Source organism: Tauraco erythrolophus, chromosome 10 (genome assembly GCF_009769465.1).
Source record: "Tauraco erythrolophus isolate bTauEry1 chromosome 10, bTauEry1.pri, whole genome shotgun sequence".
In the NCBI taxonomy this organism is placed as follows: domain Eukaryota; kingdom Metazoa; phylum Chordata; class Aves; order Musophagiformes; family Musophagidae; genus Tauraco; species Tauraco erythrolophus.
In genome coordinates, this window is record NC_141474.1 from 24,625,177 (window position 1) to 24,648,136 (window position 22,960).

Sequence of the window (22,960 nt, forward strand, 5' to 3'; positions counted from 1 at the left end):
TTCGGTCCCCACTACCGCCTGTACAAACTACAAAAATAAACCTTTGCTCTCTTTGATATAAATAACTTAGATGGCGTGTTGGGGGGGGGGGGTAGGGGGCTGTCCACCGTGCCCACGCCTGGCACAGGGGCAGGGTCCCCGAGGCCACCCCAGCTCAGCGGCAGTGTCGGGGGGCTGAGGGGGGCCGGGGCCACAGGCACAGCAAACACCGCTAGAGTTAAAGTGCTGGGTAACGGCGCAGACGGTGCCTGGGGTGGGGAGGGGGACGGGCCTGGCCTCGTGGGCAGCGCCGTTGCACAGGGACATGGTAAGAAATTTGCTTTCCCAGCGAGATGTGCCCCGTGGCATCGCAGGTGCCCATGTGAGCGTGCGCTTCCCTGGGCGTGCACCAGCATGTGCTGTCACCAGGGCAGAGCATGAGTGTTGCACGAGGGGCCATGACCATGGGACAGGTCCGGGGCTTGGCAAGTGAGGACCAACCCAAGGACCAGCTCCCCCCCCCCCCCCCCCCCCCCCCCCCCGCCAAAACCCCTGCCTGTGCAGTGGGAGCAACAGGTTCCCTGGCTGCACAGCACGTCCCCTATCTCCAGCCTTCCCATGTTTGCCAGTGGGGAAACTGAGGCACGGAGCAGCGTGTCAGAGGGGGTGAGCTGCCTGTGGTCACCCAGCACCCTGTGGAGCAGGGGCCTGAACCAGGTCTATTCCCCCACTCTGGGCTCCCACTGCCTCCGGTGGGCAGTCCTGCACGGGCAAAGGATCTGCTCCCTCCCTGCCTACACCCTGGGCAGCCGGGCAAGGCCATAGGCTGAGAAATAAATCTTTTAAAATAAGCTTAAAAATATATATCTCTCTATAGATAGTTTCCCTTTGCAATAAATAAAGGTGAGGGGTGCCCGCTCCAGGCCTTGCCCATGGCACCCCAGGGCACGGCTGGCGCTGGGGCTGCCCCCTTATTGGGATGGGGGGCACCAGGGCGCCCTGTTGGGACACCCCAGCTTGTGGCCCAGGTGGCGGGGTCCCAGGAGGAGGTGATGGAGAGCAAGTAGTGACCCTGCAGCGGGGGAGCTGGCAGGGCACTGAGCCCACCTCGCCAGCAGCTCCAGAAACAGACAAGGGGTTAGTGCTTCCATTTCTGGGGGGCAACAAGCCCAGGACAGGGTAACCCTAAACCCTGGGTGGGGGGACACGGCACCATCGGTACAGCCCTAGGCTGGGGACATGCGGGCACAGCATAGCGTGCACACAGCTTGCATAGAAGTGCCACCCTGCCCTGCTGAGCCCCTTTATGGGGGGCACGGGGGGCTGGTCCTCCTCGGCTGAGACCGGGAGGCATCACCACTCTGGCGATTAGCAGCACGATGCGGGCGACTCTGCTCTGCACCCTCCTGTGCCCACCGGGCGCTGGGGAGATGCTCAGCCCAGGAGCTGGCAACCTGCGGGGAGAGAGAACAGGGAGCGGGTCAGCTGGGTCCCTCTAAACCAAAGCTGTGCCCCCCCAGCCACTATGCATGAGCCCCAGGGTAGGGTATCCGTGTCCCCAAACTCACCTAGCGACGGGCGCTTGCCCCGCAGTGTCCCATGCTCTGCATCTCGAAGGCGTCGGGCACAGCGGTGCCACCGGTGCTGGGCACACCAGGCTCCTGTGGGCAGTCCTGCTCGCCGCCGGCGAAGCCCTCAGCGCCAAAGTTGGGGTACGAGCCAGGCAGCGTGGGGTGCAAGGCCACTGTCACCGAAGCAGTGGCTGTGACGGTAGCATAGCTGCCAGCAGGACCCTGCAGGTGGGTGCTGTAGACAGGCAGGGCTGAGGTTGGGGCTGGCCGGGCACCCGGCGGGCAGGGCTGCAGGTAGTCTTGGGGCGGTGCGGGGCATGGCTCCCCAGATGGCAGGGGGGGTGCAGGCTGTGGGCCAGGAGCCTCCTTCCCTTGGACCTCTGGACTGTCCTTGTAGGGCTTCAGCACCTGGGGGGATGACACGGAGCATGAAGGCCCCCAGCCATGCTGAGCATCCTTCTGGCAACCCCACCAGCATCACAGGGCACCCCTGAGCCCTCTTCCCCCTGCTCTATCTGTGGCCTTCTCCGAGGGGATGTCAGGGAGCCAGCAATGCCACAGCAGGCAGAGACACTCACAGTGATGCGGGGGAAGCTGGGGTCCTTGCTGGCCTCCAGCAGGATGTGTGCCGGGGCAGGGGGCATGATGAAGGGACTCCGAGGGTTGCCCGGCCTCACACTCTCTGCATAGTGCTCTGTGTCCGAGGGGTCCGGGAAGGTGGCAGGCCAGGCTGGGGCACGGCGGAGGTACAGCCCCCCAGGGCCAAGGCATGGGGGCACCGGCTCCGTCGGGGGCAGGCGGGGGCCGTTATCCACTGGGGATGCCTGGGGAGAGAGGGGATGGCATTAGGGGGACCAGGGACACACAGGGACAGAGGAGCAGGGAGTGTGGAGTGAAGCGAGGATGGGGTGAGGGAGATAGGAGTGAAGCAGGGATGGGGTCAAATGGGTCAGGGAGGGACGGGGAGAGTTGAGTGTGGGGTGAGGCAGGAGCGAGGTCATGCAGGTATGGGGCAAGTCGGATACGGGGCAAAGAAAGGATGGGGTAAAGCAGGGGTGGTACAGGGTAAGGGATGGTCGGAGAGGGGTATGGGACGAAGCTGGGACTGGGTAAGGCAAGGATGGGTGTAGGGTGAAGGGGGGACAGGGTGAGGGGCAATGAGGGATGGAAAGAGGTGGGTATGGGGTGGGGGAGGGACAAGGAGAGGCGGGACGGGGGTCTCATACCTCAGGGGGTGGCCCAATGACGGAGAGCAGGACAGGCAGCAGCACCAGCCCGTTCAGCAGCCCCAGCAGCGTCAGGATGGTAAGCACTGCAAAGAAGTACCTGGGGGGGCCGCAGGCAGAGGGGGTGAGCAGGCATGACCCTCACAAACCCCATCCCACTCCAAACATGGCTTCCCAAACCACACACTCCAGCCCCCTCGTGTCACCCCAGCCTCCATGTGAGATGGGATGGGTGCCCCCAGCAAGACATGTCCTCGCTAGCTCCCCCAAATCCCCACTGCCAGCCAGGGAGGCTGCCCATGCTCACCAGCCCCCATGGCCAAAGTTTTTGGGAGACAACAAGTGGCTGGTTTACTCTTCTCCAGCGCTCACCTCATGATGAAGTCGAACTCAGAGCCAGCCAACATGAGGACACCCAGGAGGGTGGAGACGGCACCGTCCATCACGGGGGCGAAAGTGTGCTCCAGTGCCACGGCCGAGCGCACGTTCCTGTTCCCCGCAGCCGTCAGGAAGCCCTGCATGGTGTGTGGATGTCATGTGGGGCTCATCCCCATGTGCCACCCATGATATGGCCACTCATCAGCACATGGCCAAGGGGGTCAGGGTGCTGGGGAGCAGGAGCTGGGGTGCCCTATGGCTGGGAAGAGGTTTGACTGCACTCACCAGAGCCACATGGACGGTGAACTCCACACCAATGCCCACCGAGGCGATGAGGATGACCACGGGGATGGCGCTCAGCTTGATTCCCATCAGTCCCATGATGCCAAACAGCTCCACTGCCATCATGGCCAGGATGGAGACCTGGGGGGCAGCGGTGTCAGTGATGAGTGGCTCTGATCAGCTGTCCCCTCTGCCCTTCCCTCTGGCATGCCCCATCCTACCCCTCCATACAGGACAGCCTCACGCCATTGTCCCTTTCCTCTCTATTTGGGATGTTCCTCTGTCCCATCTATTGGAGTGGCCCTCACCCTCCTCTGCATGGTTGTTCCCAAACCCCTGTCCCCTTCATATGTTCCTTTCATAAGGGATGTCCATGATCCCTCCATATGGGAGTTCCCCACCCACCGCCACCTCCATATGGGTGTCCTTTTCATCTAGGGCGCCCCGGCAACCCCATTGCCCTGTCCCCATGAAGCAGGTATCCAGGACCATCCAGCAGGATGGGAGCAGGGCTGGAGGTCGCTGTCCCCACCCATCGGGAGGGCAGCATGGCCAGCTGCCCCCCTATCCCCACGCGTCGGGCTGCGTACTCACGATGATGCCGGCTGTCCAGGGGTTGAGCAGCAGCAGGGCGCAGACAAGGAAGGTGCAGGCCAGCAGGATGCTGATGGCCAGCAGGAACCAGTGGCGCAGGCCGATGTACTGCTCCCAGAAGAGGAAGGGATAGCCGCTGGGGTAGCTCAGCACCCCGTGGCGCTGGGCGGCTTCCCGGCAGATGGCCCGAACGCTCTCGATCGCCTCCACGAAGTCAGCTGTGCGACGCAGCCCGCTCAGGTAGAAGGGGAACTGGGCGAATTCCAGCGGCTGGGCTGCCGGGACTGGGGAAGAGAGCATGGGCAGCATGGAGGCACAGGCAGCACGGGGGTGCAGGCAGCAGCGGGTGCAGGCAGCACGGGGCACCCTGGCCACACCAGCCTGAGTGTAGCCCAGGCAGCCCGATGCCTGGCTGGGCACCACAGGGCTGGGGAGGGTGCAGGGAGCAGACTGGGGGCAAGGAGGAAGAGGTTTCTCTGCTGGCAGGGTGCTTGCGGGGTTGGTGAGCCACAGGGAGCGGGGCGTTTCTTTGCAGGGGAATGTTTGTGAGGCAGAGGGGCTGCTTTGAGGTGAGATGTTCATGGGCTGGAGCAGGGGCATGTTGCTGAATGCTACAGGCATGGGGAGGGCACAGCAGGATGCTCAGGGTGCGGGGTGCAGGGGGACGAGCGTGGGGCACGGGGCAGCAGGGCAGCTTCTCTACCAGAGGATGCTGATGGGACGAGTGGTGTGGGGGAGTTCTCTTCGGGGGGATGCTTGTGGGGCAGGAAAGGTGCAGGGAGTGGAGTCCTGTGCCAGGGGATGCTGGGAGGGGGCCATGGGGAGCCCACCACGCTCACTCACTTCGCAAGTTCTCGCCTGTGGTGTCGTACTTGTCATGGATCCACTCGGGCGGCGGGGGGTAGAAGTTGGCCTGGGAGGCAGCGAAGCCCAGGGGGTCGTTGCTGGCCCACACCGTCAGGCAGATGTAGAAGGTGTCAGGGGGGATGATGCCGTTCTCGTCTACCAGCCGCCGCGTGGTCAGCTACGGGGAGAGAGCAGGAGCGGGCGTGAACTGGGCAGTGGGCACAGCGTCAGCCCCAGCCCTGTCACCCCAGCCCTGTCCCCACGCACCTGGTTGAAGTTGAAGGGCTCCTTCTTGTTGCCGGTCTGGATTAGGAGCTTGTACGCCAGCGCCCCGTCCTCGGAGCCATTGCGGTAGCTGTCGTGGGTGATGCGCCCAGCTTGCCAGTCTCTGTCGAAAGTGGCCTGAAGCCCTGGGGACACAGCGCGAGGGGGGTGAGCATCCCTTGGGGCGCACCACCCTGCACGGCATCCCGTGTGCCCTGGGGGAGCATGATGCCAGCAGGATGGGCACACAGAAACCTCGGAGATCAGCTTGGCACTGCTGGGCACCTTGGGGGCATCGTGGAACCACCCCCCTCAGGGTGCCACGTACTGGGGAAGGTGTTCCTGGGCCAGCAAGGAGGATGTGGGATGGGGAGAGGGTCTGTGGGCAGAGGAAGGCATGGAGAAGAAGGATGTCCCTCACCTCGCAGCCAGTCCTGGAAGTAGTGGAGCCACATCTTGGGCAGGTCACGGTTGCCCTCCCGCACCACGTACTTGACAGTGCTGAAGGCCTGGTGCAGGCTGAGCAGGGCGGCTTGGGCGCCTGGGTAGTGGAAGCCGCCCTTGGTGACGATGAACATGTTGTAGAACGAGAAGTACTTGAACTGGGCCGAGATGAAGGCGTGTGCCTTGGTGTCTCGCGGCACGATGTCCGTCAGGTAGAGCCCATCATGCACCATGGTGGTGCCGTAGAGGCTCAGCCCCAGAAGTGCCAGGAACAGCACTGCCACCACTGCCTGCAGGGATAGCGGGGGTCAGGCAGTGTCCCATGCACCCACCCACCTCAGGTGGCACCGCCAGGACTGTCCCCACCTCACCTTGGTCTGGGTCCGGAGGAGGAGTGGGGCATACTTGTCCCGGGCAAAGTCGGCGAGGCTCCAGCGGCAGAAGGGCAGGGGGACGCACTCCCGCCCACCTTTGGCCTCGTCCAGCTGAGCCAACAGGTCCCGGGTGGAGCTGGATGGGGCGAAAACCTGGGAGCCCAGGGGGTCAGCGGGGGGCAGGAGGACAGCGGGCGAGGTGCACACCTGGGAGGTGGGTGGAAGGACAGTGACGACGTGGTGGCCCGAGGGGTCACACCGGGTGAAGGCTTGCACAGTGGTGGTGATCTGGGTGCTGGTGGCCACACCAGGGTGCCCGTAAGGGGAGGGGTGGCAGGCATGGTTGTCATTGGCATCAGCGAGCTCCTGGGGTTGGATCTGGATGACCCGTGAAGAGCAAGGGCTGGAGGGAGAGAGGGAAGGAAGAGAAGATGTTGAGGGAGAGGAGCGGAGTCATCCCATGCTTCTGGGGAGGACCCACGGGGTCAGCCCCATCCTGGCCAGCCCAGCGCTGGTACCTGTAGAAGCAGCAGAGGATGTCGAGCCGGCGTTTCTCCCGGCGGTGCAGGTCCAGGCTCAGGATGGCAGGGAAGACGAATAGCACCATGGCAAAGTTGAACACCACAACTACCGCAGCCTGGGCAGGGGGACATGTCAGAGCCGGGTCCGGTCACCCCTTCCCACCCGCCCCCGGAGAGGGACACCAGTCAAACCTGGAGGGAGAAGGCGCGCAGGGCTGGGATGGGCACCAGGGCTGCCATGAAGAAGGCGATCATGTTGCTGACAGAGGTGAGAGCCACACTGGTCCCCGTGCGCTTCAGGCACTCGCCCGTCCGCTCCTGTGAGGACAGAGGGAGGGAGTGATGAGAGGGGACGTGGGAGGGGACTGGGCAGCCCCCAGGCAGGGCTCGGTGCTCACCTTGAAGGGGATGTGCTGGCTGGTCTCAGTGAAGGCATGAGCCAAGAGGAACATGTCATCCACGCCGATGCCAAGGGCCAGGAAGGGCAGGACCTACCAGAGAACAGCCAGCATCAGTGAGGGGACACAGACACCGCCTGAGAGGGGACCTGGCCACCCTGCAGTCCCCAGGGTCCCACCAGCCCTGCAGTATCCAGCTCTTCCCCCACCACATACCTGGGTGGTGGCTGCATTGAAGGAGATGCCCAACAGTGAGCAAAGCCCCAGGCCAGAGGCCACGGAGAGAGCCACAAGCAGGACTCCTGCCAGGCCCACAGCCCCTTGGGACTTGGAGCAGTCCCACCGCAGCATGGTGACACAGGCGTAGGCCAGCTGGAAGAGCACAGCAGGTTAGTGGGGATCGGGGGGCAAGGGAGGGACGGTGGGAGACAGAGAGAGGGAGCACACGAACCATGAGGAGGTAGCCCCCAGCCACCCGGATGGCACTAACATCGGAGAAGGACTTCATGATGTCGTTGAGAGTGGTGGTGGAGAAAGCGTGGACGCTCTGCGTGGCATTGGGTGGGATGGAGTCCTGTGCCAGCTGCCGGAGGTGCATCCCGTTAGAGGAGTCAGGATCCCCCCTCTCCCCAGAACATCCCCCCTGAAGCCACCCAGGGTGTCAGCATCACCACTGAGGGTCCCTAGGGACCCGCCGGACCACAAGAGAGTGGTGCCAGGACCTGTGGCCACATGAAAACCTGGGTGCAGGAGGATGCCATGCACAAGATCACCGTGCCCAGCCCCACATGGCGGCTGTTCCCAGTACCCACCTCCACGAATTTCCTCTGCCAGGCCTCCAGGATGGCACCTGCCTTCTCCTCGCTCCAGCTGATATCATGGATCTCATAGTCATCCTTGAAATGCTCAAAGAGCTGCCGGGGGCTCATGAGGAGGAACATGGTCTGCAGGGCCTCGGCGCTGGGGGACAGGCACGCACCTCGCTGGGACCGGCTGCAGCGCCCCAGGATGCAGGAATGGGTCCATCCCCCACCCCACAGCTCCCAGTCCCACCACAGACACCCAGGAGAGGATGCAGGCATCCTGCCCCCATCCTCCCTTTCACTCTGAAGCACTGCCCTGCTCGCCAGCCCCATACACTCACCAGCCCCACACACTCACCAGCTCCACACACTCGCCAGCCCCACACACTCACCAGCCCCATACACTCGCCAGCCCCATACATTCACCAGCCTCACACGCTCTCCCAGACGGCCTCTCTTGCAGCCAGGGTGGGCTCCCATGGGCATCGGATGAGGATGAGGATGAGGAAACCCTGCCCCAAACTGTCGCCGGAGCAGGTGCTGTGGCTGGGCCCCTGTGCCATGCCTGGGGACACCCGTACCGCAGCGGCTCTCACCGTAGCAGCTTGCCCTGAGAGTCTTTGGTTGTGCCGCCTAAAATCAGCTCCTCCTGCCAGCGCATGAACTTCCTGGAGAAGCCATGGCAGCCTCCTGAGAGCTCGGTGGGGATGTCAGGGCTCTGCAGGAGGAGGGGAGGCGTCAGGGATACAGGACTGTGGGGCAGGCAGGAGAGCAGCAAGCCCCCACGCCCTTCCCCACCCCCACGGGCTGTGACCCACCTGCTGGCTCTGCTTGTTGGGGGCGCTGGGGGGGCACTGGGGGTCCTGGGGGTTCAGGCAGGGCCGCTCCATGTAAGCTTGCCCCACCTCTGCCTTGTCCAGCAGCTCTTTGAAGCCTTCCAGGGATGTGAACTGCCCCAGCTCCTCCATCAGCTGCAGAGGGTCCAGGTTGCTCCACTGGATGTCCGGGCGGCCCCTGGGGACAGAGCAGGGCTCAAGTGACGGGGGATGCCAAAACTCATATGTGGTACCACCACCACCACTGCCACCCCATCCCATGGGTCCCGGGGGTGCCATGGAAGGCAAGGTGCGAGGATGCAGAGGAACAGCACCAGTCCCCAGCGCAACCCCTTCCCGGGGCTGCCTGCAGCATCCCCCACGCCCCGTGCGGCGCAGCAGGCCGTGCCCCGAGTCAAGTAGCGTGCCTGATCCTGTTAGGCAGGGACAAAGCGGGGGGAGCTGGCCCCACCGCCCAGCCCCGCTTTGTGCGAGTAGTCAGGCCGATTACTGCCCGCAGGCTAACATCTTGATAGAGGAGAGCAGGCAGCAAGGGCTCCCAGCATCCCCTCCAGCCCTTTCTGCCATCTGCCCCCAAGCTGGAGGTTTCAGGGCTCAGCAGAGGTTCTGGGGGCTCAGGATGGGGCTGGGAGCTGGATGCAGACCAGGTCTTTGGAGGTCCAGCAGGACCCCACGGGACTTGGGTACTAAGGAAAAGGGGCTTTTCCATCGCCTGTGGATGCTCTTCTCCCTCCATCCCAGCCTGGGGTGCTGGAGGCCAGCTCCCAGCTTTGCTCGGCTTCTTTTTTAAGACAGAAAGGACACACAAAAAAGCCAATAACCCAGCCCAGCACTCCAAAGAGGGGAAGAAAAAGCCCCAAGTGAGTGTGGGCTCTGGGGAGAAATGCAGCCTAATAATTCATGAAGGCTGGCTGGGCCGGAGCTGGCCGCTTGAGATTCCCACATACCAACTGGAGCTGCTGTTGCTTCCAAAGAGAGCCCCTTTTATCTGCTTTCGCTTGCTTCACTGAGCCAGGGCAAATCCTTTTGTCTTTCCATAGATTGCCGCTCTTTGTTCTCCCAGCTCCCACCCTGCTCACCCCTCGGCGTTAAAAAGGGGGACGAGTCCCCATGGGCTGGCCGTGGTGCAGCTGGGGTGCCCATGCAGGCACCCGCTCACCCGGCTGCAAGGAGAGATGGGTCCCACCGTGGCTGCGGGTGCCACCCCACCTGCCACGTACCCCAGCGCCACCATGCTGCCCACGCCGGCGGACGATGCCACCAGCATCCCGCTCGCCATGGCCACCCCAGCCTGGCTCGCTCCCACTCCTGGCTGCTCCCCAGGTTGGCATGGGGAGAATCTGAAGTCTTGGGGGGAAAAAGCCGGTTCCCCAGTCCTCGCTGGGGATGCTGCAGCCCCTTCCCCCTCCTCCCGTCCAGCAGCAGTCTGAATAAGGCCACTATTTCATCTGTTTGGCAAGGGGCAGCTTTCCGAGCAGCATTAGCATGAGAAAGCGAGGCGCTGCGTTTGCTGACAATGCACAAGCCGCCCCGGCTCTCCCGGACAAACACACGCGTAAACAGAAGGAATGTTGGGGGGGGGGGCTCCCTCTGCCCAGCCCGGGGTCCCCCACCCCACCACCGCGGTGTGGGGAGTTGTGTGAGAGTCACCCACCACCCAGCCCAGGGACTCCGAGCCCTGTGTCCCTGGGCACAGCTCAGAGCATGGGTGCTTCCTCACCACCGTGGCACCCACAAAGTGCTGGAGGGGGGAAGCAGTCCCCAGGGACCTGCCTCTCTGTCCTCGCGTCCCCATCACTGGCTGGTGTGATGGCATGGGCCGCAGCCCTGCCTGCGCCACCAAGGCTGGGCAGATGAGGATGGGGACCTGTCCCCAGGGTGTTGACCCAAAGGGTGAGCAACAGTGGTGGGACCATCCTGGGGCTGAGCAGCAGCACCAAGGGACCTCGGAGCAGCAGGGCCGAGGTGCACGAGGTGGATAAGCACAGCTCCTCAGCAGCCCCCGCAATTCCTGCACCCTCCCTCACCCCAGGACAGCCCCCCCGAACTCACGGGAGGTAGGCTGAGCCTCCCTGCAGCTTGGCGCCTTCCCAGAAGCAGTCCAGTGGCGTCAGGATCACACAGGGGAACAGCTTCTCTATCATCTGTGGGAGGAGGAGATGCGAGGGGTCAGCAGGGATGGATTAGGCCCCCCCCCACTCTCCCCCACCTCAGCCCTGCTGGGCTGCCCAAACCTGCACCCTCCCGCACGGAGCTGGTGGTGCCTTTGCAGAGCCTGGGACTGGCAAGTCTCAACCCCACCATGGCCCATCCGCTGCCTGTTTCTTGGGGGACCGGTGCCCTGTGGAGGGGATCCCTGGGGACACGCTGTGCCACCACTCACCCTCTCAATCATGCCGTTCTCGATGATGGGGACACCTGACTTGTAGCAGATCTTATTCAAATCCCACGATCTGGAAAGGCAGAAGGAGGAGCTGAGAACAGGCATCATCCCACAGGGGACACAGCAAAGGCTGTGGGGGACACGCAGGACATGGTGGGGGTTCTCATCTCCCCTGTCCGGAGCCGGACTCACTTTCCATACAGCGAGACTTGGACTTTGCTAGCTGCCAGGGCTGCCTCGAGGTGGAGCTGAAGGGCCTCCTGCGTCAGGATGTTCTCCCCGTCACGCTTTGGGGTCTGGATCAACATTTGGGAGGTGTAGACCGACTCCTCGCCCAGCTTCTCCTTGGTGTAGCGCAGCTCTTGGCTCACCCGGCTGCCTGCTGCAGAAGGGACCGTGATGTGCCTTGTCAGTGCCCATCTCCAATCTCTGCATCCTCCAGGTGCTCGCACTCAGGGGACCCAGGCGAGCAGCACCCCAGCCCACACCGGAGCAGGCATCCCCCTTCCCACCGACACAGATATTTCCAGCCCCAGAGCAGCTTGTTGGCTTTGCTTTCTGAGGAAAAACGCCATAGGCGGACAGCTGGCAAGGAGGATGGGATGCATCCTGCCCGCTCCCACCTGTGCGCTGCAGTGGTTGCTGCAGATGCCCAACGCAACTGGTCCCTGACACAGCGAATGAAACTGGCGACGCCCCATCCCATCTCGCCTGGCTGCTCCTTGGCACCTCAAGGTGTGCATTTTGACCAGGGGATGGGTTAGGGAGAAGTGGCCACCTCCAAACTCCCACAGGTGCAGGCTACCTCCGGAGGGGCTTGGGGACAGGGCAGGGACATGGCCCCGGGGAGCTCTGCAGGACCCCTCTCCCTCACTGATGTTCTGGGATCCATCCCCAACGGCAGCAGGAGACCTCTGCACGCAGTGGGGCTGAGGTTTCTGGGAAAAGCCATCGACTTTATTTCCAGCCGCCTCAGCACAGAAGAGAAATCCTTCCCTGCCAGCGCAGCTGGGGCTGAGATCAAACCCTGCATGGCCTTTTGGGTGGCGGAGCACTGTCCCAGGGACAGCCGTCCCCGTGCCCATCAAACGAGGGGCTCCATGCCTCCTGGCACAGCGAAGCAGGGATGACAGAGCCCAGGGGAGAGCGGGAGGCCCATCCTGAGATCCCTAAGCACAACACCCGGCCGCCCTGCTCCCAGCCCCCTGCCCAGAGTGGGCAATGCTGCATGCAGCCCCCACCCCCAGGCCACCCACCAGGGACACCCCAGGGTGCCCGCTGTCAGCACGCATCCCAAGGCACTGCTGCTTTTGGGAGGGGGAAGTCGGCTCCTGCCCAGCCCCGGGTGCTGAGGAAGGGAGGGGGCGTCAGGATTCATCTGCGCTGGGACGCTCCCTCAGCAAGAGGCGGGGGCCCCGGCGGGCCTGGCCCCCTGCCAGCGCCGAGGAGGCCAGAGCGAGACCGCAAATAAGGAGCAGAATCTTCCCTTTTAATGACTTATTATATGGGTTGGTGTTTTTCTGGGTTTTTTTCCCCTGCTTTTTGGGAACGGGGAGGGGGAAGCATCTTTATTGTTTCTTGCTGGGCCGAGGAGCAGCTGGTGTCCATCAGATGCCAGTTGGGATGGAGGTTGTGCCAGGGCCAGGGAGGGGGAGCACACGGCTGTGGCCTTTGTGTGTGTGTCAGAGGGGACGGCAGCACCCGGGGCGAGGGGACGAGGACACAGGGAGGGTGGGTGTCACAGGGGAACCCATCCCCTTCCCGGCAGGCTGGGAGGTCAGGCAGGAGGTGCACCGAGCTGCTCTGATCTCAGCCGTGCCACCCACGCTGAACCATGCGGGTGGTGGGGCAGGGTGACCGAAGTGGGGGCGGGGGGGTGTCCAGCATGGCCACCACTCTCGGGGGACGCATCCTGCTGCACCCCGCGGGCATCTCTACTGAGAGCAGCGCTGTGGGACAAGCCGCACATCTGCAAGCGTAGAGTGGGGGGGAGCCCCCCGAAAAATTAAAGAAAGACAAAAAAAAAAAAAAGAGAGAAAATAAAAAGCCGTCCCTTGTAATTAGTGTTAATTTGGAACAGGGCACTGCGAGCCGTCAGCAAGCTTCAAAGGCCATGAGGAAGCCTCAAATTCCAACACCCTAATTAACCAAAGAGCAACATGAAAAGACAAGGCAGCACACACAGGGCTGCCAAGGACACTTCAAACGGGCGCGCGCCCGCCGGCCGGCCCGCGGCTGGGAGCAGGGTGAGACGCCCCATGCCGCACGCAGCCCCCTGGCCTGGGCAGGGGGTCGGGGGGGCACCCCAATACCAACAATGAGCACGTTAATGAGGAACTGTATGTAAATTCTTTTTTTTTTCTTTCTTTTTTTTTTTTTTAATTCCAATTAACAAAGGGAGCCCTTGGCTTTTCCATGCAAAGGGCTCTCTGGTTCCAATCAGGCGCCCCAGTCCCACTTATTAACAGCCCACTCTGCTCCCCAGTGGGAGCTGCCTTTGCCCCTCCCCTGGACCCCCCCTCCCCCCCCCATTGGGGAAAGGGACTCCCATTCCCCCCCAAAACCTCACAGTGGGGCCTGGGGGCAGAACGGTCCCCGGTGACAGCTGTGCCCTGTGCAAGCATCCTCCCTGGGGTGGGCACTGCTTCTGGGTACCTGCAGCTGGAGGTTTCACAGGGTGCAGGCACGCAGCATCATGGGCTGGAGGGTGAACGGGACCCCATGCCCACGTACACCCCATACATCCAGGGTGCAGAGTGGGACCCCACTGTGGCCAAGTGGGGAGGGCACAGCTGCCAGAGAGGGGCCGGGGTCCCCAGTAGTGGGGGCAGCTGCGTGTGCGGCTGCCTCCCGCCCACAGGCCACACGGGGGGAGCCCTCCCGTAATTACAGCATCCGCCACAAAATTACAGAGCAGGGCGGGAGCCTCCCTGCCCCCTTCCCGGCCACCCTGCCTGAGTCGTTCCCCCACCGACATCACTCCCCAAACCCTCCTGGCACAGGACCCACGGTCACAGCCCCAGGGCTGCAGCCATATCACCCTCACCCAGCGGGACCAGCTTGTGCCCTCATCTGCCCCAGCGGGTGCCAGGACCACAGCACCCCCATGACCAGTGCCAGCCCATCTACACTCTCCAGACATGGGAAGCCCCAGGCTGCTGCTCCCAGCCAGGATGGACCCTCTGCATTGCCCCCCTGCCCCAGAAGGGGTCTGACCCAAGCTCACCCTACATCCCCCCTGGGGCTGCCAGCACCCTGCAGACTCATCTCAGAGGGTTTGAGGTCAGAGGAACCCATGCCAGGTCCTGCTGCTCCTGGTACAGCTGCAAGCCCCCTGGCACAGGGCTTGCCCCCACGCAGCCACCGTGCCTGGCATGACAGCACGGGGACATCCTGCCTTGCTTAGCCAGGGCAGGAGGTGGGCAAACCCCACAGAGGCCCTATCCCCAGGCACCCACAGGTGGGGGGCAGCAGGCTGAGCATGCTGGGGCAGCGTGCCCAGGTGGCACCAGGAGGGCAGTGGGTCGGGGCAGGTTGCCAGCCCCACACCAAGCCCTCCCTATCTGGCAAAGGCAAAGGGTCTGGAGGCGAGGGAGGCCATGGGAGGTGCTGGGATCATGGAGAGGCATCAGTGTCCACCCAGGAGATGCACGCTGCTGAGGGGACCGCTCTGTGTGAGGAAGCTGTGGTCAACAGCAGTGGCACTGCTCTGTGGGTGGGACCATGGGCACTTCCAGCAGCCATCACTGCTTGGGTGACCCCAGACGGCACAGGGTGGCAGAGAAGGAGCACGCCTGAGTACATGACCCTGCTTGGCCTCCAAAAATCAGGCCCTGTCCTCCTGCCTAGGATAACGGGGCTGTGGGATGTAATGACAAACATGGCAAGTCACAGATTTGGCTGGTACATGGGGGATGCCACAGCCCTGTGCCAGGGCCAGCAAGTCCCAGAGCCAGGCCAGCCCTGACCCCAGCTCCAGCCATGCTCCCCAGTAAGGGAAGAGCTGGAAGCAGTAAGGGGGAGTGCCTTGGGGAGCAGCCCCCTTTCCACAGCACAACATCCCAATGCCAGGGCTAGAAACCCCCACTCAAGTCACAGATGGGAGGGAGGCAAGGCCACACTGAGATATCCTGGGAAAAGCCATCCCCATGGGAAACCGCCCGCCCCCCACCCCGCAACAACAAGGGGCGCCTGTCAGGGCAAACTCTGGACCATGGAGCCGCTCCACAGCGCAGACAGAGCACATCACAGCAGCAGATATACCCATCCCAAGCAATTAAAGCCCCTGGGGCATTGGAAGGATGCCAGCACCATCCTGCATCCTGGTGGGAAGGGGTCCCGAGGCACCGCCTCGAGCATCCATCCCTCTGCCGTCTGCTTCCCCGTGCCGAGCAGCGTGCAAGCTGGAGGCCACCTTCAAAGTGTTGTGGGGCGGATTAGCTGGATTAGGGAGGCAGTGAAAGGACCCATGCTGCTCTGGAGGAAGTCTCACCCAGGGCACGCTGAAAGAGCCATTTTTACCTGTCCCGGCTGCTACCGCCGGCCTCGCCAAAAGCCCCGCGGCCCCTGGCCTGTCAAAACATGTCCTCCCGGCCCCATTCACCCCACGGCATGGGGCCGGTCCTAAGGAAAGGAGGGGGGTAGGTAGGTGGCAGATGAGTCTCCCCAGTAGCGCCAAGGGATGACTGGAGCCTCCATCCAAGCCGAGCCCCACCACAGGGGCTCCCACTGCCTGGCTCAGCCAAGAGAGGTGGCAGAAGTGGAGGATGCCTTCAAAAAGCCAGTGGCGGAGGGGGCTGAAAGGGCCCGTTTGGGGCTGGCTCCCCGGCCAAACCCCTTTTGTTTAACAGCAAAGCTAAATTAATGTCTTTATTACCCCAAATCACAGGATGGCGGTTCCCAGCACAGGGAGCGGGGAACAGCCAGGAGCTCACACCGCCCCGGCCGGTGCAGAGGGGACAGCACGACCCCCGAAAAAGAGGGGGGAAAAGAGGAAAAAAAAAAGTGGGGAGAGGGGATTCAGTTGGGAACTATTCACCGCTAAGACTCCTGTCAGCATTGACATAAATTTCCACTGGTGTTGGCATTTAGGCATTTGCCATTTCCATATGTATAGGGCTGCCTGTACTAATTATGCTAATCACCCCCTCTGTTGGCTGCTGTGAAAAATGGCCACATTAGGCACTCCACTGCTTGCTAATGTCACTTAATGTGTGGTTGAAACATACATTCATCCCCCTCTGAATGGTGAAATTTTTCCACATTGCTGGCTTCATTCAGGCAAGAAATGAATTTTTTGAACTCAGACCACTTTTCCAGGCCCGAGGGAGAGGCAGATAATAAAACCCTCTTCTCGGGCCCTGGCGCTGCCCCCTCCCAGCCGCCAAATAACATTTAAAACACACACAAAAAAAAAGCCCCCTCCCTAAATCCGTGGATATGTCTAAGTTGAAAAAAACCCCACCACTTTCTAGGAAATAAAAAAAATATATATATAAGTTGAAAAGCAAAGCAAAATGGATAGGGGCAGATAAGCTGCAGCCATCTGTAAAGAGTCTCCCAGTCTTTTTGGGTTAATTGGCAAAATTTTCCAGCCCGAAAAAGCCAACTGAGCTGTCAAGGAAAGGAAAAGGAAAGCAAGAGGTTTCACGCTCACCTTCTGAAGATAAATAAAGGGAAATCTGCCTGCGCCCCATCTTTGGGCAGGCGGGGGGCTGCTGGATGAGCCCAGCCCAGCCACCCCCTAGCTCCAAGAAGAAAGGTCTTTTCAGAGGCAGCCAGGGGTGCGGCGGAGAGGGTGCTTCAGAGCAGAGGGCAGAGCCAGCCAGGATTCTAGGATAACATGGACCTCGGCACCACTCGGTGGCAATGCCTCACTGCCCCTCACTTCTCTGAGCCCCCGAGGATGGAGGCACAGGGTGCTCAAGAATGTCCAGACCCTGTGAACAGAGAACTGCAGAGTCCTGAAGGAAAAATGCCACTGGGCTGGGCAGGAGGGTCCTCAGGGCAGCACTGGAGACTCCAGGCTGCCCCTTCCCTCCCCATGGGGCAACACCTGTGTCACTGCACCTCCAGAGGAGCAGGCACCCTGTCCCCCACAGGACACCCATATGGGGAGGGAGTGGAGACGTGGCAGCCTGGGAGTCGCCCTTCAGGCACAAGGCCGGCTCAGGCCAGATCCCAGCAGGCGTCTTGCTGCTCCCACTGCATGGACAAGCTGCCATCGGAGCCCCCCGTGCCACCAGTGTCAGCCCCACGCAGATCCTCCCCAGCCCAGCTTTGCCTGCTCCTTTCTCAGCGCCCACACCAACATCTCACCCCACAAAACCCACCCGCTGGCAGCAACGAGACCACCCACCTCTCCTGTGCCCACCCAGGAACGGCCACAGCCCCCCACTTCCCCTCCACAGCTGCTGCCCCACGTCCCCTGTGGGTCCCACCATGCACAGTGGGGACAGAGGCTGGGAAGAGGGGCCACACGGACAGTCTCCCCAGGGCAGAGGCAGGGTGGGGATGGCGCTAAATCCCCATCCTTGGCTTTTTGTTGTGGCTTCCCCATCCCTACTGCCCCTCTCTCTGCAAAGATGAAGCCAGCTGGGGTCTCCTCTCCCGCTTGCCCCTGCCATAGGGGGAGCCCCTGGGCTGCACCCCAGCCCTGCCCTGGATGCCAGGGAGTGGACACCCTGTGCCAAGTCCTGTTGCAGAGGCCAAAAAAGGACAAAAGCCATTGACAAGTGGGTTGGGGGTGTCTCAGCTTCATGCCCCAAGCTGGTAAAAAGGCAGCAAATTCCCCTTGCCCCCATACTATGCATCCCATTTCATCCCACCAGCACATTTGGAGTGTCCCTGACCTCTCCAGGAAAGAGATGGGGTCTTCTGTGGGGAGACTCAGCAGCTCTTTGAGAGTGTGAGGGCTGCGCAGGGTGCTCGGCTGTTCCGGTTAGGAATTAACCCGGCCTTCCTTTGAACCAGCCCTCAGTGCTATAAATCAGGCAGACCCATTCACCACCCAGGGCTCTGCCTGCCCAGAGCTCACCGCCCCGGCCCCTTGGCCCTACAGACGCCCTGGGAGAGCCAGGAACAGCTGCCAGGTGTCTAGAGGTAACTCAACACTCACCGCTAGCCGGGATTTCAAAGCCTCTGAGTGGCTAATTGCTTTGGAGGAGCCTAATTGAACATTTCCACAGTCGAGTCCAATTTATGGGGTGACATGGCTTCCCTTCCATCTCTCAAACAGGGACGCAGGTCAGGCAGTTACCCCAGGGCACCCCCAGCACCCCCCAGCCCACAGGGCTGAGGACACCCCCCAAACTGGAACAGGGGACCTTGTGCTTTCCCATAGTGGCTGGGGTCACAGCCCAGGCACAGAGAGACCTGCCATCAGCATGGCCCCAACACTGACCCCAGCTACTGGGGGCAAAGCAGGGCTGCCCATCCTATTCCTCTGGGGTGGGGAGAGCAGCACGGTTCTCCGTTCCCTTTCCTCCCCTGCCCACCAGGTCTCCAGCTCCCAGAGGGCTGAGCTCAGCCTGCAGAGGGGATAGCCCAGCATGGGGTCACACTCCACTCCTGCAAGGCTGGAACATCACCTGGGTGAGGTGGTTTGGGTTGGAGCATCACAAAACTGCACCCCTCAGCCTGGCTAAGCACAGGCAGGTGATCAGGTACAGATGAGCTTCAGGGGGTCATCAGAGGCTTCCCAGGACCCTAAACCACCCAGCCCCTGAGCTGGGAGATCAGCTGGGACCTACCAGCCTAGGATGATGGGATCAGGACTCCCACACACACACCCCCTGTCCCTTAAACACCCCATGATGCTGCCTCAGGGCTGCGATGGACCACGTTCCTGCAAACCTACACACACACACACGCAGAGAGGGCAGAAGCTGGGGTCCTGACAGCACTCTGGGGTTCCCAAGGCTTTGTGGCCAGGCTGATGGGGGCACCCAGATTTGCCAGTCCATGAGTGAGGGCTGCGCTGCTTCAAGCTGGCACGGCAGTGCCAGGCTCACTGCAGAGGGACATGCACACCAACCACCCTGCCATACACCCGGGGACAGGAGACGGTAGTGGCTGAGAGAAGCCAGAAGGAGCTTAAAGTGCTCAGGATCCAACCGTGCAGTCTGGAAAACTGCATCCTGCTGCCCAGGCCCTCCCGCTGACTGATAACACACACCCTCACACCAGTGGGATGGGGTCCAGAGATCAGGGTGGGCTGGGTACACCTGAGGACACCAGGGGAGGCTTTGATCTCACCAGAAAATGCAGAAGCAGAGGACAACAGAGAGGCAAGGACCCACAGATGGTTATGGGGAAGGGAGGCAGCCCCACAGTTGATACATGAGACTGGAAATGCCGCTTCAAACCTTCCATGTCCTGACCCACACAAGCCTGTCAGAGACCTGCAGGACTAAAGCCACCCCAGCCACATCATCCTTGGTGGTCACAGGTAGTGCCAACACCTGAGGAAAGCCTCCTTGAGTGCCATGGGGCCATGCCACCCAGAAGCAAGGCATGGAGGGGTCTGCCCCAAGCGCATAGTCTCGGGGGAAAAGCCCTTCCAGGAAGGCCAAGGGAGGGCCCCAAGCAGCACGCCACAGAGCACCCCAGCATTGCAGGCCATCCTCACTCCAGGTGCTACAGATCCAGGGCACGGGCTGTGTGCGGAAGCCAGTGCACTCATTGCCCAGGAAGGGGGGCAGGACATCCCGGGTCAGCAGTGTTTCACCATGGGGTGAAAAAAAACAAATAAATAAAACCAAGTCCTGATACCAATGCCCCAGCCATAGGAAAGGGCCAGCTCCTCGCAGAGGCCCCCAGTACCGTGTCACAGCCATACCACAGTGTGGGGGAAACATCCCCCAACTGCAGCCACAGTGCCTCCTGCCTGTACCCATGCAAGCAGGGAAGTACAGTGGGGCACAGAGCATGGGTGCAGGAAAAGCCAGGTTTCTGGGCACTTCCATCTGTCCCCAGGCTCAGCCCCTTCCCCATCTCGCTCTCCACCCCGATGTTTCGCAAGTCCCGTTCCCCCCAAACAGGAACAACCACAGCCACTTCCCTGGCTCCAGCCGCGGTTGCATGAAACGCTGACTCCTTGCAACCCCAAAAGCACAATAAAAATCGGACGGTGCCAGAGTCACGACCCGGACCAAGGGAACCATGGAGGGAGCGCGTCCCTCCTCCAGCAGCCACCACTCAGGCACCAGCCGGACCGGGAGGTATCACTGGATTTCTCTGCTACGCGTTGCAGAGGAAAGGGATGACGGAGACAAGACCCCAGGGGGGACAAACACCCCTCGGGAATGGGGAGCAGGTGGGAGAGCTGGGCATTCCTGGGCAGGGGTGCGTGTGTGTGCATCTGTGTGCAAGGAGCGAGGGAGTGCAGGGCCTTTTTTTTTTTAATAAAAAAAAAAAGGGGGTGGGAGAGCAAAGTTGCTTCTATTGTTGAACCGCATCCAAGAGTAGCTGAGGACCACACAGGGAGCGGGGCGTGGGGGAGGAGGCAGCGCTCCCGCACAAAGATGGCTGACACCCCTCCGCTGAGCAACATCTGCCCCTGCACAGCACCCCGCCGGGGACCCCAGGCTGGGAGACTCCCTCCGGCCAGAGCCTGGCAGGGATGGGGGGGTGCGATGCCGGGTGCTGCCTGCCCCCGAGACCCCCAAAGCAGGAGGGAGGCGCAAGGGAAAAGCGAATCCCAGCGCCGTGGAGCAGAGCTGCAGGGAGAGGGGAGAGAAAAATCCACGCTGGAGTTATTAATAACAAAGAAGGGGGATCAGCCGCTTCCACTCGGAAACGGGGATTTGCTCCTGCCTGACCCTGCCCGCTGCTCCGTCCCCGCCGGGCCGGGGGTCCTCAGCCAGAGCCGCGGCGCCGGCTCTGCCCCGGTACGGGACTGCGACCGCTCCCGGGGGCTCTTCCCGCGGGGAAAGGGCCCGGCGGCGGGAGAGCGGCACCGCGGGACGGGGTTGCCCACGCGCGGGGACACGCGCGCTCAGCCGGCGCCAAACACCATCCCCACCGCACGTGCCCGCTCGTGCGGGGACCCCCGCCGGGTCGCGCGTGGGGCTCCTCTGCGGCTCCGCACCACGCGCCCACGCAAGGCGCAGCCCGAGCGGCCGCGCGGACGGGACCTCCGCGCGCGGGCATCCGCCGCTCCGTCCTCCGCGGCCCCGCACGCAGGAATCCCGGCGGCATCCTCATCCTCCTGCCGCCCCGCTCCCGCGCTGTCACCTGCCTCCGGGCCGGCCCCGCGACTCCGCGCTCCACGCGGGGACAAAGCCGCAGCCGGGAGCGGGACCGTTCCCACGGGCGCCTGAGCCCGTGGGGCCGCGCTTACCTTCTACCCAGAGGTGCTCGATGTCCGTCTCGATGGAGGCCACCCGCAGCCCCACGGCCAGCGCCCCGAACACCAGCAGCCCCACGAAGAGCACCTTCCCGCAGTGCCGCTGGATCCGGCAGCCCAGGGCGAAGAGCAGCGCCTGAAAGCGGGCCCGCAGCCACAGCGGGGCCCTCTGGCCCACGGCCCTGCCCTGGAGAGAGGGCGAGGATCAGGCTGGGAGCGGAGAAAGGGGAGCGCCTGCCCGGGAGGGGGGGAATCCCGCAGCGGGGCAGGATGCCCGCGGCGGCCACGCTCCGCGGGCTGCGGAGCGGCGCCGGGACCCCTCCGGCAGCCGCGATGCTGGGGGTCCCCAGCCAGGGAGAGAGCGAGTCTCCGAACCGGGGTACACAGGGGTACCCACACCCGCTCCGAGCCCCCCCGGGCTCCTCTGCCCGCCCGCCCGCTCCCCCCGGCCCGGAGCCCCCCGCGGGAGCGGGCGACGCTCGCCCCTTACCTCGGGCAGCGGCTTGCGGCGGGCGGCGCGGAGCGGCGGCGGCGCGGAGCGGAGGGGCTCGGCCGGCATGGCGGGGCGGCTGGCGGGGCTGGGCACCCCCCGTTATGTGGGGCCAAGCGCGGCGGCCCCCATGCGCGCGGCGGGGCCGGTGGTGCCGGTGGCGGAGCGGCGCGGTGCCGGTGCGGAAGGCTGTGTGCCGCCGGCCGCCCGCCGCGCCTCTAAAGGGGAGGCGGGGGCGGGGGGCGCCGGGGCCGCGCCGCCGCCGCCGCTCCCATTGGCCGCCGCCGCCGCGGCAGCGCCCATCGCCGCTGCTAGGCAACGGCGCGCCCGCCGCCGGCGGCCACACACAGCGGCACCCCCCTCCCGCCCGCCCCCCCGCCCCGCGCGGCCCGGCCCGGCCCCGCCGCGGGGGGGAGCGCGGCGGCGGCACCGGGGGCAGCCTGGTCCGGCCCGCCCCGCCCGCAGGCAATGGTACCCCCCCACCCCGCGCCCCGGGCTACCCCCCCGCCCCCCCCGCGCCCCACCCCGGGACCGGCAAACCCCCACAGATACCCCTAGGGATCCCCACTACCACCACCATCAAAGGGGTGGGCACCCTCACACTGTCATCCCCAGAGGTGGGCACCCCCCACAGTAAACCCCAAGGGATAGGGACCCCCCATAGCAAACCTCATCTTCAGGGCATCCCCCCACAGCCACCCCAAGGAGGATGGGCATCCCCCTGTAATGACCCCCTCTAAAGGCAGGCAGCTCCCCATAGCTATCCCCCACGGACGGGCACCCCATAAGCAGGGCATCCCCCCACAGCCACCTCCAGGAATGAGCATCCTTCTCCCACCACTACCCTGCAAGGGTAGACAGCCCCCTTGGGATGGACATCCCTCCCAAGGGCATCTTAAGGGCAGGGCATGCCCTTGTAGCCTCTCCTCAGGAATGGGCATCTCCCCATAGCTACCCTCCTTGGTCCAGGCATTCCCCCCGTAGCCCCCCACAATGCTGGGCAGACCCTGCGTAGCCACCCCAAGGGCCAGGTATCCCCTCCAGGGCCAGGCATCTCCCCATAACACTTCCCAAGGGACAGGCAGCCTTCCTAACGGCTGGATATCCCCCTGTGCCCACCCCCCAAGGGCTGGGCAGCCCCCTTCATGCATCCCAAGGGAGAGGCAGCCCTCTCCCAGTGGCTGCACATCTCCCCTGTAGCCACCCCAAGGGATGAGCACCCC

General features: G+C 63.2%; 1 protein-coding gene across 1 annotated transcript; it reads right to left on the bottom strand.

Annotated features, from left to right (window-relative positions):
* Nucleotides 1-1,547: 1,547 nt before the first annotated feature.
* PTCH2 (patched 2) lies at nucleotides 1,548-21,806 on the bottom strand. Its single transcript, XM_086617283.1, has 23 exons — nucleotides 21,738-21,806; nucleotides 21,242-21,434; nucleotides 11,092-11,281; nucleotides 10,900-10,969; nucleotides 10,569-10,660; nucleotides 8,499-8,694; nucleotides 8,277-8,398; nucleotides 7,690-7,837; nucleotides 7,329-7,460; nucleotides 7,094-7,249; nucleotides 6,878-6,970; nucleotides 6,672-6,797; nucleotides 6,477-6,595; nucleotides 5,956-6,361; nucleotides 5,562-5,874; nucleotides 5,144-5,286; nucleotides 4,874-5,054; nucleotides 4,031-4,314; nucleotides 3,440-3,577; nucleotides 3,149-3,291; nucleotides 2,777-2,876; nucleotides 2,129-2,374; nucleotides 1,548-1,958 (listed from the first exon to the last, which is right to left on the bottom strand). Exons 1-23 carry the CDS (start codon nucleotides 21,804-21,806, stop codon nucleotides 1,548-1,550), a joined length of 4,071 nt encoding a protein of 1,356 aa, XP_086473409.1.
* Nucleotides 21,807-22,960: the final 1,154 nt, after the last annotated feature.

Bases quoted from the DNA above. Each gene is read 5' to 3' on its own strand.
- PTCH2 (XM_086617283.1), bottom strand. From the start codon at position 21,806: ATGCCGGCCGAGCCCCTCCGCTCCGCGCCGCCGCCGCTCCGCGCCGCC. The intron at 10,661-10,899 runs GTGAGTGGTGGC...CTCCTCCCACAG, and splicing joins AGAACGGCATGATTGAGAGG to ATGATAGAGAAGCTGTTCCC. The intron at 7,461-7,689 runs GTGGGTACTGGG...CACCTCCGGCAG, and splicing joins GGCAGAGGAAATTCGTGGAG to CTGGCACAGGACTCCATCCC.